Source organism: Marmota monax, unplaced genomic scaffold, assembly GCF_021218885.2.
Source record: "Marmota monax isolate L192 unplaced genomic scaffold, Marmota_monax_Labrador192_F-V1.1 WCK01_AAM20220418_F8-fsc00055, whole genome shotgun sequence".
In the NCBI taxonomy this organism is placed as follows: domain Eukaryota; kingdom Metazoa; phylum Chordata; class Mammalia; order Rodentia; family Sciuridae; genus Marmota; species Marmota monax.
This window is the reverse complement of record NW_026695205.1, coordinates 3,184,148-3,199,393: the sequence shown is the minus strand read 5'-3', so window position 1 is coordinate 3,199,393 and position 15,246 is coordinate 3,184,148. Positions and strand designations below refer to the sequence as shown.

The 15,246-nt window shown below is 48.6% G+C and overlaps 1 protein-coding gene across 6 annotated transcripts in view; it reads right to left on the bottom strand.

Moving 5' to 3' along the window:
• Astn1 (astrotactin 1) overlaps nucleotides 1-15,246 on the bottom strand; it is a 287,512-nt gene that overhangs the window by 22,238 nt on the left and 250,028 nt on the right. For all 6 annotated transcript variants that reach the window (XM_058574484.1, XM_058574487.1, XM_058574485.1 and 3 more), the window contains 2 exons: nucleotides 7,575-7,843; nucleotides 2,122-2,255 (listed from right to left, as the gene is read on the bottom strand). In XM_058574484.1, the coding sequence (XP_058430467.1) occupies nucleotides 2,122-2,255; nucleotides 7,575-7,843 (403 nt within the window). The remainder of the gene's footprint in view (nucleotides 1-2,121; nucleotides 2,256-7,574; nucleotides 7,844-15,246) is intronic.

Genomic DNA, 15,246 nt, shown 5'->3' with positions numbered 1-15,246 from the left:
GATCAGAGTTGACAAGAAAAGTCAGGCACCTAATAGACATTTCCTGTTTATGATATTTTAACTCAAACTGCTCTTTAGCTATGATAGTTAGTAAATGCAGGTTTAGAGATGAAGCCAGCCTTGGGCCAATGGGTGGGCCTGTGTCTACCTGATAGCTTTTCTGGCTTCAATGGTACCTTTCAAAGGTGGCTTTCTACCTGGTAAGTCAGTCCAACAGCGTGAGATTCTGATGCACCCTTTCTCCTGGATGAAAGAACTCTGACTACTAATGACCTTGGTTCTCCTTTGACTCCAAAAGTCCCAATTATGATACAAAGAGCAAGAAGCCAGTGCTTGGTGAATCTAAAACCACCCACAGAGAGAAGGAAGACACTGGCTCGGAATGACACTCTACCAACATCTTCTCCTCTTTCCATTTTCTTTTTGCTCCGTCCTGGGCCTTTAACGTCCACCTCACTCCATGAAATAGGCCTGGCCTCCACCTCCTGCCTCCTGCTTCTGCTTACTCAGCCCTCAGTTACCATGGGTCCTGCTAGCTTTGGGATTCCTTGCTTTACCAACCCATGGGGTCTTGTTCCACCATTTTGTCCTACCAGCACTTTCTTTTGGATGCATATTCTGTGGCTTCACCAGCATGGCAGATGCCCTAACAGAGGCTAAGCAGAGTCCTGCCTTGGGCCCTGGCCCTCGGCTTGCCTTGTTCTGTTTAGTCTTCCCTGGATGGGGAGGATATTGGACAGGTTCACTCTCAGGCACTTCTGTAGCACCTCCTCCTCTTCACCCCTCAAATGCAGACACCCCTTAATGCTCATCTCCAACCCTCTGCTCCTCACAGTTAATACTTGCGCCAGAGCATCTTTTCACAGAGCTGTGGGCCCATCTCCTATGTGGGGGGATGGGCAGACATCTGGTTATCTCTGGTTTACTTTTTCCACAGAGCTCCATCCTTCTCTGCCCACTGACCATCTGCAGGACCATCCCCCACCCTCCCCTCCCACACACAGCTCCAGGCAAGCCCAAATAGAACTGGCCTCCACAGACCCACATAGCTTTGTGGCTTCTCTCTTTCCAGCCAGCCAGGTCTTAAGCCTGAAGGTCACTCTCAGCTTCTCCTTCCTCCTCAGGTGCACAGTCACCAGACCCTATTATTTCTACTCAAATCATCTATCAGTTTTGTCCTCCCATATTATAACGGATGGTGTTATGGCTTATATATTAGGTTTATATATGAGCTCATGTGTGAGACAATGCAAGAATTTTCACAGGTGAAAGGGAATGGAAGGTGTAACATATTCAGTGGATTAAACCACTGATATGGATTAACTGGGTGGTAATGATAGGCAGGTAGGGCATGGCTGGAGCAAGCAGGTCTCCCTTTGGGGTTTATATCTGCCATGTCCTGAACAGCTTCCCTCCACCATGCCCTTCCACCGTGTTGTTCTGTCTCACCTTGGGCCCAGAGCTATGGAGTCAGCCAGGCATGGACTGAACATCTGAAACCATGTACCAAAATAAACTTTCCTCCTCAGGTCTTTGGGTCACAGTGATGCAAACTGACAAAAGCAGCTGAGAACATGGCCTCTGGGTCATGGCCCTACTTCCCGCTCTATCACCTTGGAGAAATTATCCAATCCATTTGAAGCTAGTTCCTAGTCTATTAAATGGGGGGGGGGGTGGAGCAATATCTAAGTACTCTGCACAGTGCCAGGAGTGCAGTGAGTGTGTAATGGGTGGGAGTGTTGTTGGTCTATCAGATCTCACTGAAGACCTCTAACATCCTCCATTCAACAGCACTGTGACCCTACAACCTCTTAACCATCCTGCTGTTCCTTTTTCATATTCAAGGAGAAGTTCAAGTGCCACCTCTTCCATGAAGCCTTCACCATTGCCCAAATTTGGACTCCAGCCACTCCTCTTCACACTGTCTTTAAATGTCTGTAACACTTGTCACATTATCTCTTGTACAGTAACAGTTCCCTGAAAGCAGGTACCATGCCACGTTCTTCCTCCCAATCCTGAGTACCCAGCCTATTGCTCTGTAAACAGTAGACATTCAGTACTTCTCTGCAGACTGATGCAGAGGCATGCACACAAGAGAGAGGCAGAGCGAGGGAACCGTACACAGGCTGTGGGAGCGGTGCGCAGGTGGGGAGTCCGTCAGCCCCGAAAGCGGTGGAGTCGCAGCGACACCAGTCCTCAATGACGTCTCCAGTGCCCGAGCACCAGAGGGAGCTCATGGTGGCCTCCTGTAAGAGCTGCACAAGAGAGCAGAGAGTGAGCACCGGGCAGCCAGGGCTGGGTCGTCAGGACCAGGAGATGGCGTATCAAGCCTCTGCGTCACCCGGACTGATCTCCAGAGAGCGCATTGTGTCACCATCGCACCATTTTTTTGCTATGATTCTTATCTCAGGATAAGAAATTCTGGGGAGCTGAGCCCTGGAGAACCTTGAGGTCCCCCTCCTTTAAGCATAACAGCTCATCCCTATGGTTGAGAGGTGTCACCTTGGAGGCAAGACGTGCTCTACCTCCATCTCCCTCCCAGCGGGCTCCACCACTCAACCCACCAGCTCCAGGCTCCAGGAACAATGACGTCTTTCAACACGTCTCTGAGTGCTGGCCTGCCCCACTCCTTCCTCTGCCCAGAGGCACTCTGCCTTTTCAAATACCTCCATCTGCATCCTCATTTGCCGCCCATCTTGCCCTAGTATTCCCTTCCGGTTTCTTCAACACACTTTGTAAACCACTTACAAAATGCAACAAATTCTGCCTTGAGCCGCGGTGGGGCATTAGGCAACTCTTTCTCAATAGACCATTAAGGGGTGGGGGGGGGGAGCCATGTCTCACAAAGGCTGAGAAGTGCGCTTGGGGTCAGTGTGTCCTGGGTGAGAACTCCAGCTTTGTCAATCTCTGCCATGTGACCTGGGGCACGTTACATGAAGGCAGTTTTGTCAGTGATAAGGTAGGATAAAAATAGCACTTTCCTCATAGGGGTTCTGTGACAATTAAGTGGAATAATACATGCCAAGTGAAATAACATAAGTACAGTACCGGGCACACATTAGTCATCATTAAATGCTATCCGTTGTTATTGTCTGTAAGTGACAGGGTGGAGTCTCATGTAGAACCTGGTGACCGCCATAGAGCCCAGCACAATGGCCCTCATGGAGCTGATTACCATTCAGTTGCGGATGAAGTTAGACCACTGAGGTAACCGAACTCTGGAATAGGCAATTCCAGGGTGAAAAGGTGGATTCTGATGGGGTTCTGACCCATTAGTGGGGGTCCTCACCCCAGGGTCAGGGTGAGCTGGGGGTGGCTGCTCCAGGCTCACGGAGCCCAGAGCTCTCCCTCTGGGCCACTCTGCGTCTGCAGCCGCCCCTGCTCTGAGGACTCTCCCCGTTCCGCTCTGCACATCCACACCCGACTGGTAAACGGGGGAAACGAAGCCTAGCTGCCCTGGAAGAGTTTACACCAAAAAACTCAAAAAGAAGAGAAGAGGAAGAAGAAGGAAGGGAGGAAGAAGAACAGGAGGGAGGGAAGAGGAAAGGATAACCCTACGAAAAACCCAAATACCTCAACCTGGAGCAGGAATCCATGTTCTATTCTTTCTGAGTGCAGTGTAGACGACCTTAGGTCGGAAGAGGTGGGAGCTTTTAGGGAACATCAGTTCCTGATGATCACTTCTGTAGAGTTTGTCATTTATAAGGCCGTCTTTGGTGCTAACACTTTGGTAATCATGAAGAACAGTGGATGACTCTGAGAGTTAAAGAAGCTGGGTGACCGGCTAGTGAGGGGGGCAGCACCCAGACCCGAGTTCAACATGACCTGCTGGATGGACATCAGAGGCTCTTGATTAATGCATCCACCAGGTGCTCAATTTGTGACGTGTCTAACTGAACCAAATCTAAATCAAAGGGTGCATGGTTGAAAACTAGGGAAACAGACTTTCTTTGAGGTCAGTTGAATAACAAAGAAATTGTGACTGCTGCCTGATGGAACCTTCAATCAACAATTACTTGGCTCCTATGAAGAGCCATTTCCTGTGTCAAGTGTTAAGGACAGGACGCAGGAGGAGACACACAGGGCCCCTGTCTGCATGAATCTTACAGCCAGATGATGAACAAGCAAACTGAAGTTACGCAGATACCCAGATGCTCACAGTTGAGGGAGGACTCCAGAGTCCTCCGGAGGCAAGGCCCTGAGATGCACATGGTACAGGAGGGAAAAGGAAGGGTGGGAAACCCCGTGGAGGGGTTTGGAAAGGTCTCTGTGAGAGGTGACATTTTTATCTGGGCTTTGAGGAATAGGTCAAAAGTCATCTTGTCACAATGTTGGGTTAGTGCCACAGGTAGAATAAACAATATTAAGACAACATGGGCCTGGATGAAACTTGAATTCTAAAATCAACCGAAAAAGCCCAGTCTCTCTACAGAGACAGAGTGGGGGGATGCTAAGCAGCGAGAAGGAGATAGGGCTGGGTTACTAGGGCCACATGGGCTGAGGTAAGGAGGGGATTGTGTTTCAAGAGCGATGATAAGACATTAAAGTGTCTTAACAGGAGAGCATCATGACCAGATTTTCCATCCAAAGGAGTGTGGAAAAACAAAAGTCCTTTCTTCAAATGCTTTAACTTTCTACCTTTGATTCCCACCACTCCGTGAGAGTTTATGCTTTCTGAATCCTGGGTTAAAGTTAACTGTAAAAAGTTGAATGAGAGGAAAAGAGAGAGGTCAAGGAGAATCCCTTTAGAAAAGGAAGAAAAAAGGAAATCACATTTTTCTTAGTTCCTACAAGGTGAGATGCGTTGCATGTTATCAAATTGAATTCTAAGTCCAGAAAAGAAATTGGATTTTTCAGTGGTTTTTTTGTGTGTGTTTCTCTAAGGGGATAGCTGAACTTCCACGCCATGTTCATCTATACATTCACTTACACACTTATCTATCATTTATTCATCCACTTAGCAGAGGGTCAACTCTGCACCAGCCGCTGCTAGACATGCTGTAGACGAAGCTTTTCTGTCCATCTAAACAGGAATCAATAACTGTGTGAACAATTCTGCTGGCAGGTGATCCCTGCTCCTAGAGATGGACACACAGGCATTGGGAATTACATGAAGGGATGGATACCTGAGTTGGAAGAGTAAGGGAGGATTCTGGGTGTTTGGGCTTGAAACTTGATGTAATAGTAGGAGTCTGAGAAATGTGGGAGATGACATTCTTGGGACAGAGTTGGAAGTCTGCAGGGCCAGACACATGATGGAAAACGGTTGTGTTTGAGGGGGCACAAGGAGCTCAATTTTGAGAATGGCCTGTAAGGTACAGAGTAGGAACAACCTAACCATGCACGTGAAGACAAACAGGATCACGGACTGACCTGTGACATTGTGCTGAGGACTCCAGATTGCATTCTATCTGCAGAGCCATTCAATCATTTTGGTGCCATGTGGTCAGAAATCCATATTAAATAATAACTTTGGGTTACTATAATAAGATGGCAGCCCAATACTATAACAGATATGCTGTAAGAGGTATCTCATGAAAAATATGATTTAAGAGACTATTGCTGCTCTTGGCAATGGAATAGACATTGGGAATGACAAGGAAAATCCAGGAAGCATCTCTGGACTCCAGTCTGGCAAGTTAAGGAAGAAAGTGACGTTCACTGAGATGGTAGCACAGCAGCTATGTGTTTGGGGCACAAGATGGTGAGCTCAAGTTTGCTGGGTCGGCCAAATGGTTTCACCATTGTGTTTCTTTATCACAATTATGGATCACACTGAAACATGGCACCAGAGATTATCTAGTCCAATAGAAGAAGGACATAAAAACACACACTGAGTCTCTAATGTCACGGCTTAGCCCCGCCTCTAGTTCTCCTTAGCTCCTGCCTGCGGCGTCTCCGTTCTTTGGGAGGAAGAACAAACATGGAAACAACACGGAGTAGAGAGGATGGCAGAGAGTCAGGTGACAACGAGAGCAGAAGGAACACGTGGTGGGGACCAAACTGCAGCTGGGACCACCTTGTCAGTGTGCTTAGAAATTAAGGTGTTCAAATTATGGCCAGATGGAGGGCATCTCCACACCTCTCTCTGAACACGGGGGTACCGAGGGCGGAAGGGATGATATTTGGCCTTTGAACGGGGATTGCTGAGGACACGTGCTGTTCAGCACCTTCACTTTGCTTGCAATCCTCCCGGAAAGTAGAGACGCATCCTCCTCTCACCAAGCTCTTCTCTATTGTGCAGCATTGTGCACCCTGATTCACAGGATGGTTCTGGTGAATTCTCTGACCCTACTGTTCCCAGGCAGGTGGCATAGGAACCCTTGAGCTGTCAGAGGTGGCAGCACTGGGGAAGATAAAGTGGGGCAGGCAAGAGAGGCCTGGCACTGGATGGAGTCCCTGCAGCTTTGAGTCTCCATGGGGACCCAAGCCCCTCCTCTCTTCCTTCAAGCCCCTCTTCTCCCCCACTCCTCTCCCCATAGCCACCTTGATCAGATTCAAAAGGAATTTGTAGGCCTTGGGAACAATTCCTCTTTGTCTTCCTGTGATGAAAAAAAATGTATTTTCAAACATTCAGTGAAATATCTGTGGCAGAGGCGCTAGGTGAGAAAGCACACACACACACACACACACACACAATCCTCCTGTTGGTCTGAGCAACACCTATGAAACAAACTGTGTCACAGCAGGTGTCTCTTCAAAGAGAGAAAAGAAAGCAATTATCACCCCACCTGGATGGGCACGTCTCCCAGTCAGGTAAGCAGCTGTGGCTGCTGCCTGTGGTCCCACCCAGGGACTCCCTGCTTTGACTTGTGCTGGTGGGGCTGGTGGTGGTTGTGTGTCTGTTTGGATCATTCTGATCTGTATGTCCTTGAGGAGGTCAGAGGCCTACCTCCGTCCCCTTTCTCCTCCCCGTCTATTCATTTTCTCCTGACATCTTTGGAAAGGGAGATGCAGAGGCAAAGGAGGGTGGCTGGGAAATGTCATGACCCAGCAGCATAATCACAGGCAGAAAGATCTGCAAAGATGTGGCGTTTTGTTCTTAGAGCCAGCGTGATGGGCAGGAAACCAACCCCCTCCACACCGAGGCTGCCAGAACCTTCCTCTGGGACCTGTGCCTGATAAGCTCCTTCCAGTCCAGACACAGCTGGTCCCGGGCTTGGGAATCAGCGAGGAGAGCTGCCCACCTCCTAGGCCCACAAGGTGGGACAGGGCTGAGCCTCTTCCTCACCAACAGATAGGGACCCTCCAGCCAATCTGACCTCAGTGAGTGCAGTCCTTGGGCTTCCCCGTCTACTTATTCCTTTCAGCCCTTTTGGCTCAAAGACTCTACAAGTGCTCAGCTGTGACTCCTGAATCATATTTGCATGGGTGTTGTGGATGCATCTCTTTGACTTAATATGCCAACATGCAAATCTAAGCAAATTAGGTCACTGGATTAGCTAAACAAAAAGCCCCCCCCCCATCCCAGCGCTAGTATGGAGCTCTGCTGCACCCTGTCACTTCCCCGGGCTGCGCGGAAAGCCCTCTTTTGTTGGTGGTGCCTCCCAGAGCCCAGGGTCCCGGCCTCTTACCCTTTGGGTCTGATTGTTGGTCACCAGTTCATAGATGGGGGCTGCTCTGGTCACCTCCAGCAGGACAGGTTCAGCAGGCGTGTCAGGGCTGGATGTCACATGACACAAGGGGCAAGATGAGGGACATCGCCCTTTGCTCTGACACTCCATGCGGACTCCGGCTGCCATTCGCTTGGTGCCAGAGTCGGACAGGCTGGCGATGTATTCTGGGAACGTCAGCACCTTGGGGTCTCTTTCCCGCTCCTCCGACTCATCAGATGGGGAGTTGCCTGCCACACACAAAATGAAAAGAAGCGGTGAGGGAGGCAGGATAGCAAGGACAGCCGTGACCTCATGGCCGCTGAGTGCCCGGGTCCAGTCCTCGAGAGATCAGAAAGTGCAGCTGAGAGGGGAAGTGTGTGATCCCCACATTCCACTTAATTTGGGGCACACACCCTCCCAGTGACACAGAGCTTCCAAGTGTGTGACCAGGTTGTTCTTTTCTGAGAATCATCAGTCCCAGAGGGATGTGTCTCTAGGATATGCTTCTGACCATCACCAGGAACACAGACAATGACAGCAATTGTTCCTTGACCCAGTTTCTTCACGTGTGCAGTGGAGATCCTAATCATACCTACCTCTGGCTTTGCGAAGTGAATGAACCACACAGTGTTTGTAAAGCACACACCGCGGTGGCTAGCCCGTATCAAATCCTCAGCCTAGTAGTTTTGATCCTAACTATAGCTAAGGCTTATGGGTTGGGAGGAGATGGGTTCGAGATCTCGTTCAGCCATGGCATGCATGGGGTTCCCCATCAGACCCATTTTATAGAGGAGGGAAGTGAGACAAGTAATCCGGTTATCCTTGGATCTGGAATATTCCCCAAAGACATGTTGGAAGACTCGGTCCCAGTGCAGCCACATTCAGAGTGGGACTTTGGGGAAGTGATTGGATCATGAGGGCTCTGACCTCATCAGTGAATTCATCCATTGATGGATTTATAGCTATTGAGACTATGGAGAGTTGACTATTGAGAGATGATAGAAATTGGGTGGAAACTAGTTGGAGTCCTTGGAGGTGAGCCTTTGGGGACTACACCTTGTCCCTAGCCCCCTTCATTCCTCCTCCCTCTCTCTGCTTCCTGGCTCCCCTGAGCTGAGCAGTTGACTTCTGCCACACCTTCTTCCTCCATGATGTTCACTCTGACCACAGGGCCTAGTGATGGGCGGAGTGGCCACAGACCAAAACCTCTGAAGCCATGAGCCCAGATAAATCCTTCCTCCTTTAAGTTGTTTTTCTCAGGTGTGTTGCCTCCAGGACAGAAGGCTGGCTAGCAGACTTAAGGCCACCCAGCTGAGGTACTGTGTGAGCTAGACCTGGACTCCGCTCGCCTGATTCCAAGGATGAGCAGGACCGCTCTGCTTTATAATTAATCATGTATTTGAGACTGGGAGGACATTTTGGCTTTTTCAAAAAGATCTGCACCCTTGTTTGATAAGTAAAAGGGAGTTAGAGAAGCTCTTTGTTGATTTTTGGTGACCAACCTGGGAAGTGCCTATCAGAGAATGATGGTTTGTTCACCCCACAAGAAAGCCCTGTCCCCAGTGATTCCTCCCGGTTCTCCATTTGACTCTGAGGGAGTCTGCTGGCAGAAAGCACAGGGCTCCTGAAGAGTTTCTGTCTCCTTTCAGCAGTTCCTGTCCCAATCAGGAAACGATTTCAGGGACCACTGTGCTCCTAGGACAAGGGGCATGCCTAGAGCGTGGATTCTGGTCTTTGGAGAACACAAGACTGGATGGGCCAGATCCTTGGGTGAAGTGGTTGGAAGGATCTGCAACGTGGTTCCAGAAGGTCATTGTGCGATCTGACTCACCACCTTTATAGAGTCCTCTCCCAAGGGAACCAGGGAGCTCCTGTGCTACTCCCTCTTGTTTGCTGTTGAATGTGAGCCCATTTGGAAGCATGAGGCTTCGCATGAGGCATCCCATGCTGCTGCTTTTCAGATGAGCACCAGGAGAGGTGCTGGGCGGACCAGGTATCCTCACCCAGCAACTCCACTGACATGGGACTTCTGCGTGTGAGGGCCAAGGACCACTCAGTGGCTATAATATGGGACATAATTTATTTAGCATTTGCATTTGATAATAGGCCCAGAGTGGAGCTCGGGTCCTTCCAGGAGCATGAGCTGTACACACCCAACCCCAGAAAGACGGAGTCCAACAGGAGGCCCAGGAGGTCACTGCACCTCACCCAAAGCGCTTCCTCCACAGGCACATCTCTACCGACACTTAGGTCTGTGCCACTCGGTTGGCACACGGCCGGGGGTGCCTACAAGACTTTCCTGCTTGCTAGATGTTCCTCAGTCTGCTATATGGACTACCAGGAATCAACAGGGTGGAGCGAAGCCCTTGAACCTTTGGTCTGATATGGGCCAACAAGCCTTCATTCACTGGGAAAATGAATAAAATTTTTTAAATCAGGAAAGGTGCAGTATCTCTTTGCAAAAAATAATATTTTTGAAAAATTTCCCTGGAAGTTTTGCCAGAGGGCTGAAGGTCTCCTGGTTGGCTTTTAGGCCCCTTACAATCGGGCATTCCTCTCCAACCCATGGCCCTCCTTTGTTGAGAACCCGGTCCACTTAGGCTGGGAAAAAATTTTTCAAAAGTGCCACTAGATGGTGGCATCCAATCTCAAATGACACTGGGAACTAAACTGTGTGAGCTGAGGTTTTGGCCTTACAGAAAATAAACCTAGAGAACAGTACCACTCGGCTCTTTCGACAATTTTGTGCAAATACATTTTTTTTTTCAATTGGACAATAAAAAAATTAAGGAGTAAAACAATCACATACCACTTTCCTAGGGAGAAATATATAACGTGAAAAGGGAGATGATGACACAGTAACTAAGGGGAAATCGGAGCCTGCAGGAGAAAATGCAAATCTCCCTCAAAATTCTTACATAGGGTAGAAGTTACTTCCAACAAGTTCCTTTTTTTTCTCACCTTTGATAAAACAGCCAGGAACTCTCCTGATTGCTACTGAGGACGCATCGTGCCAACAGTCAGACATTGCCACTAGGGGGCACTGCGACCACAAGATGGTGGGCTGCCAGGGATTGACACCTCCCTGCCCTCCAGCTCTCCATCATTAAGGCTTGTAATTGCTGCAAACATGAGGGGCTGCTCCCCTCGCTGCTGTCTTCTGGCTATTCCAATTAAAATCGAGATGCGGCTAATCCCTGTCAATACCCTTCAGCCCCAGATGCTTGACAAGATTAGGGAGTGAAGAGGAGAGGGAAGGGTGCAGACAAAGATGATTGGGAGGCCACGGAACTCCTTTTAATTCAGAATCTTATTTTCCATCTCCTGGAAGTATTCAGGCCGATACACAGGGCCCTGCTGGAGGGCGAGACCCACGATCCCCGTGGCCTCCTCATCACACCGGTTGGGGCTGTCAAGACAGGAGCTGGATTTGCACGGAAGCAATGAGCCGTGAGCTCCCAAAAGCCATCTATTCAGGTTCTGGAGAAGAATGAAGATGTGCGTGAGAGAGAGAGATTTTTCAAATAGGAAACACATTTTCTATGTGCAGTTGAAGATACAATTGGGAAATACTCCTTAAAATGATGGAGTCCAGTGGTGAAGGCCCAGATAAATCTCCCTCAGCCAGATAGAGCTTCTATACCCATCGTGTCTGGGAAAGAGAGTTTCTGGTCCTAAAAGCTTCAGGAGAGTCTGATCTTTGACACTTACTGCCTTTTAGCTCCCCCCTGTGTGGGTTGGAGTGAGTAGAGAGGTTTGTGGGTAGAGAGAGGCAGGGAGGAGAGGCCACCTATTTCCATGGGGTCCACAGTGGCTCTCCCTCCAGTGCTGACTCCTCTTATAGTCCTTGCTATATATTCCTTCAGCTATGGGTAGAAATGCTCCAGGAATTTAAGACATCATGCTGTCTCTTAGTAGGATGAATATTCTATTTCAATAAGCACACAATCTCTGGATATAAGAAATAAGTTAAAAGAGTAGAATTTGCAGAGGTGCTTTCGGATAATGAATGCCCCAGTATGTCCTCCTCCCACTGTTTGCCAGAATTCACCCCTACTGCTCTCAGAGGAGGCTCTCCAGTCCAGCTGTGACACTCGGCTTTCTTACAAGTAGAGGAACATCCAACCTGAAATGTAGTTAACAACCCTAAAACTGCAAAGCATTTTGCAAATACAGTTTGCTATAAATAAATGCCATTTGCTTTAGGCTAAATCTGTATCCTCCAGCACACAGTGGATGAATTTCCCCAATAGAATATCATGGTAGGAGAATATTGACGTCCTTAATGCCCAGAATCTCCTGTGTATGTGCCCATGGCTGTGAGCATGTACATACTGACCTGCCCAGATCCAGGAGGGCATGAGGATGGCTAAAGTGACCAAGCCACTCTCTTGCTCTGCTGGTGGGAATTGACAGGTCAGGAAGGCCAATTCCCTGTTATGAAGTCAATTGGTACAATTCCTGTAGGATTCTGGGGCTGCTTAAGAATCTCTCTCCTGAGCTGGTGCCCACGGCAAAGCGATGCTAATGACATCACAGCTAGATCTACAGATGCAGCTCATTAGGCAGCAACGACATCAAATGCAACTGATCAGATCACAGCCTCCAGAGGTGGCTTAGGACCCCCGGGAGGAAGGCTTGGCATGGGCAGATGAGGTGCAGCCACAGAAAGTTGTTCCCTGAAGCCCCCATGCCCTGAGTCCCAGGCCCTACCCCAACCTTCACCCCAGCCTACCCTTGAACCCGGATGCTCGGGTTACCTGAGTTCACGTCTCCTTCCATCCACCCACGCACAACCAGCCTCTCGGGAGGTCAAGGTCACTCTGGACATTAAGTGAGCTCTTAAACCTGCCACGGTGACACACTCTGTGAAGCCCAGTGAAATGCAACATGATGGTTTAATAACTAGGGGAAAAGAAGACAGAACAGGAACCCCCACTCCTCCCTGCTCCTCTCTGTGAAAGAACGAGTAACCTGGGACCAGGAATGGTGGCTCCTTCACGGTCGAATCTCGTTTGCCTCGTCTAGGTGTGTCTATCGTCTGTCTGCCTACCCTGTCTATCTGTCTACTGGGTCTCTTCATCCACAGACAAACCAAAGTGGATAAGTCACAACCATGGATTTAAATCATTACAAAATGTCCCACATAAGGAACAAAACAAAAGCACCGAGAAACAGCTCTCTAGCCTCTTCCTGATCATAGTGATGCCCCAGCCTCTGTCTGTAGCCAGGAACACAGCCTTAATGTGCACGCAGGGACAGCCGCTTGTGTGTGCGACAGGCACCTCACACCTCACGTTCACACTGCAGAAATCATTTCCAGCACACTCTCCTGAGCAGCCTGTTCCTCCTCCCAGAAGTCCTAGCTCAGGGAGGGTGCGATGGACTTCCTGGGTGCTCATCAGAAATGCAGGCTTCATCGCTGTGCTCTCTGTTCATGCCCTGCTCCCCTTGCTAACCAATCACCTTATCTAAAATTTATATTATCTATCTTCCCAAACCATCCACTCCTCCCTCTCCACCCTCACCGCCACTGGAGGAACCAAGTAGTTTAAAAACTACTAATCCAATGGCCTGGGTTTGATGTCTGACCTTGACCTTGTCAGCTGTGTCCTCCGTGGCATTTCTTAGCCTTCCCCTGCCCAGGCTTCCTCACATACAAGGTGCAGATAACAGATGTGATTTAGTAAGGCCGTGGTGAAGGCCAACAACTGTGGAATCCTCAAAGAGAGTTCTGACGAGCCTGGGACTCAGCGGGGCTCCCTCAAGCCACCTATCCACACAACACGGGTTATTTACCCTCCCTGCCCACCTTCAACACCATTGTGTGGTGTCTTGAAGGACAGAATGATTTCTTGCTCTCCACTGTAATGTCCCACAGTGCCCAATAGGTAAAGTACACTAATGTATTCTACAATTCATTTAGCAACTATTTATCGAGTGACTGTTGAATTAATAAATCATTTCTAATGACTCATGTGCAAAGTACCTACAGTCTGTGATCTGCAGGTACTAACTGGACAGGCTGGATTCAAGTTCATTTTGGACACTGCTGTCCTGGGTTCTTTTGAAATTTTCTAGTCCTGTCCTAAGAAGAGGGGCATCAAACTAGAATGGATGCCATCACTGTCAGGTACAATGAGAATGATCCAGAGATGATAGGGACACAGAGTTGAGGAAATACTTCAAAAAGCACATTTTGTAAAACACACACACATCTCTAAGGTCATCCGTGTGCTTTGGGTAATTACCTTGGGATGTAAGGATTTAGGCTTAAGAAAGGGCACGGCTGAAGGGCAGACAGCGGTTCCCTGTGGCTAGGAGATCTGGGGAAGTGGAAGTCCGCAATGTTGCAAAGTGGTAAAGGGAACAGTGGCCTCCTGGACTGGTGAAGGAAGGGATGGGGACCAGCAAGTAGGTATCCATTCTGCATCACCTGTTGCTCCTCACCCAGAAACAGCACTGGAGTGACAGCAAGAGAGAGCCACCTGGACCCCGAGGGACATCGTGAGGAAGAGACATGGACACCAACCTGTGCCTCCTGTGGACTCCTCACGTCCACCACCACCTATTAGCCCTGAGCAAGCACATTTTTCTTGTGGGATTAAACAATGGAAATCCCTTGGTCCACATCTGTCCAGAAATTGCTGGAATTCCAAAGACTTTATACTCTTGTCCTCTTCTACAAATGTAGTTCTTCTTTTTTTTTTTAATCTTTCTCCAGGACATACTCCTTACTTTGTGTTCCAAGATTAAGGCGACTCTGCACGTCAGGCCTAGTTCTTTGGTATTTCTTCAGGAAGTTTCTAGAAATAGCAGAAGGTCTGTGTTACAGTCATGCCCTGTGTCCAGTCCCTTGGGGGCAGTATCCAAGGGTGCCATGTGGCGCAGTGTGATTGTTAGCAGTCATGAGATGCCCACGGAGCACCACTGACTGGGACGTTCAAGAAGAAGTGTCCCTTGGGAAACTGAATTTTTAGTTGATCCTCACTAGAAAATGCTTACTCTTCCTCCATCCTTGTTGACATTTTTCTTTTCTAAAAATGTAGCGTTCCAATTTCCTGCCTGCCTCGTGAAGCATTGCCTACCAAACAGAATTAAACCTTTCCCCAAGGTGCCTCCAGGTGATGATTTTGTTCATCAATTATGACTATGCAGATTTTGGAAGCTGTAGGAGACAGAAATAAAATGGCATCTATACCCCCAATGGCTTTTAGAAATTGATCCATATAAATGTATCCATATAAATATAACATAAGGTTATATTTTGTTAAGTTGTCCTCTCTTTGTAGGCATGTTTTCAAACAAATAATTGTCTCCTTGAGGTTCCTGGATAATTAGGTTCTCAGTAAATTGGGGTTTTGGTATAGAGGCAGCGCTTGAATTTGCCAAAAGTCGTTAGTCAGCTCTGGCATGGGAACAGTGGATTTAATAACAAGTTGACTAAACTCGCTAAAGCTTCTATACGCCTCTCTTGGTCAGTAAAAGCGATCTTCCATTTGGGGTGAGGAGTTGAGACAGGAACAGCAGGACAGCCAAGTCCACCGAAGGATGAATTAAAACACAAAAAAGCCTTTGAAACTTGGCCGTGGCCCCCACCACAGCCCCTTTAAATGGTACACTTGGTGTGAAGAAGCAGCTCCCCGGTAAG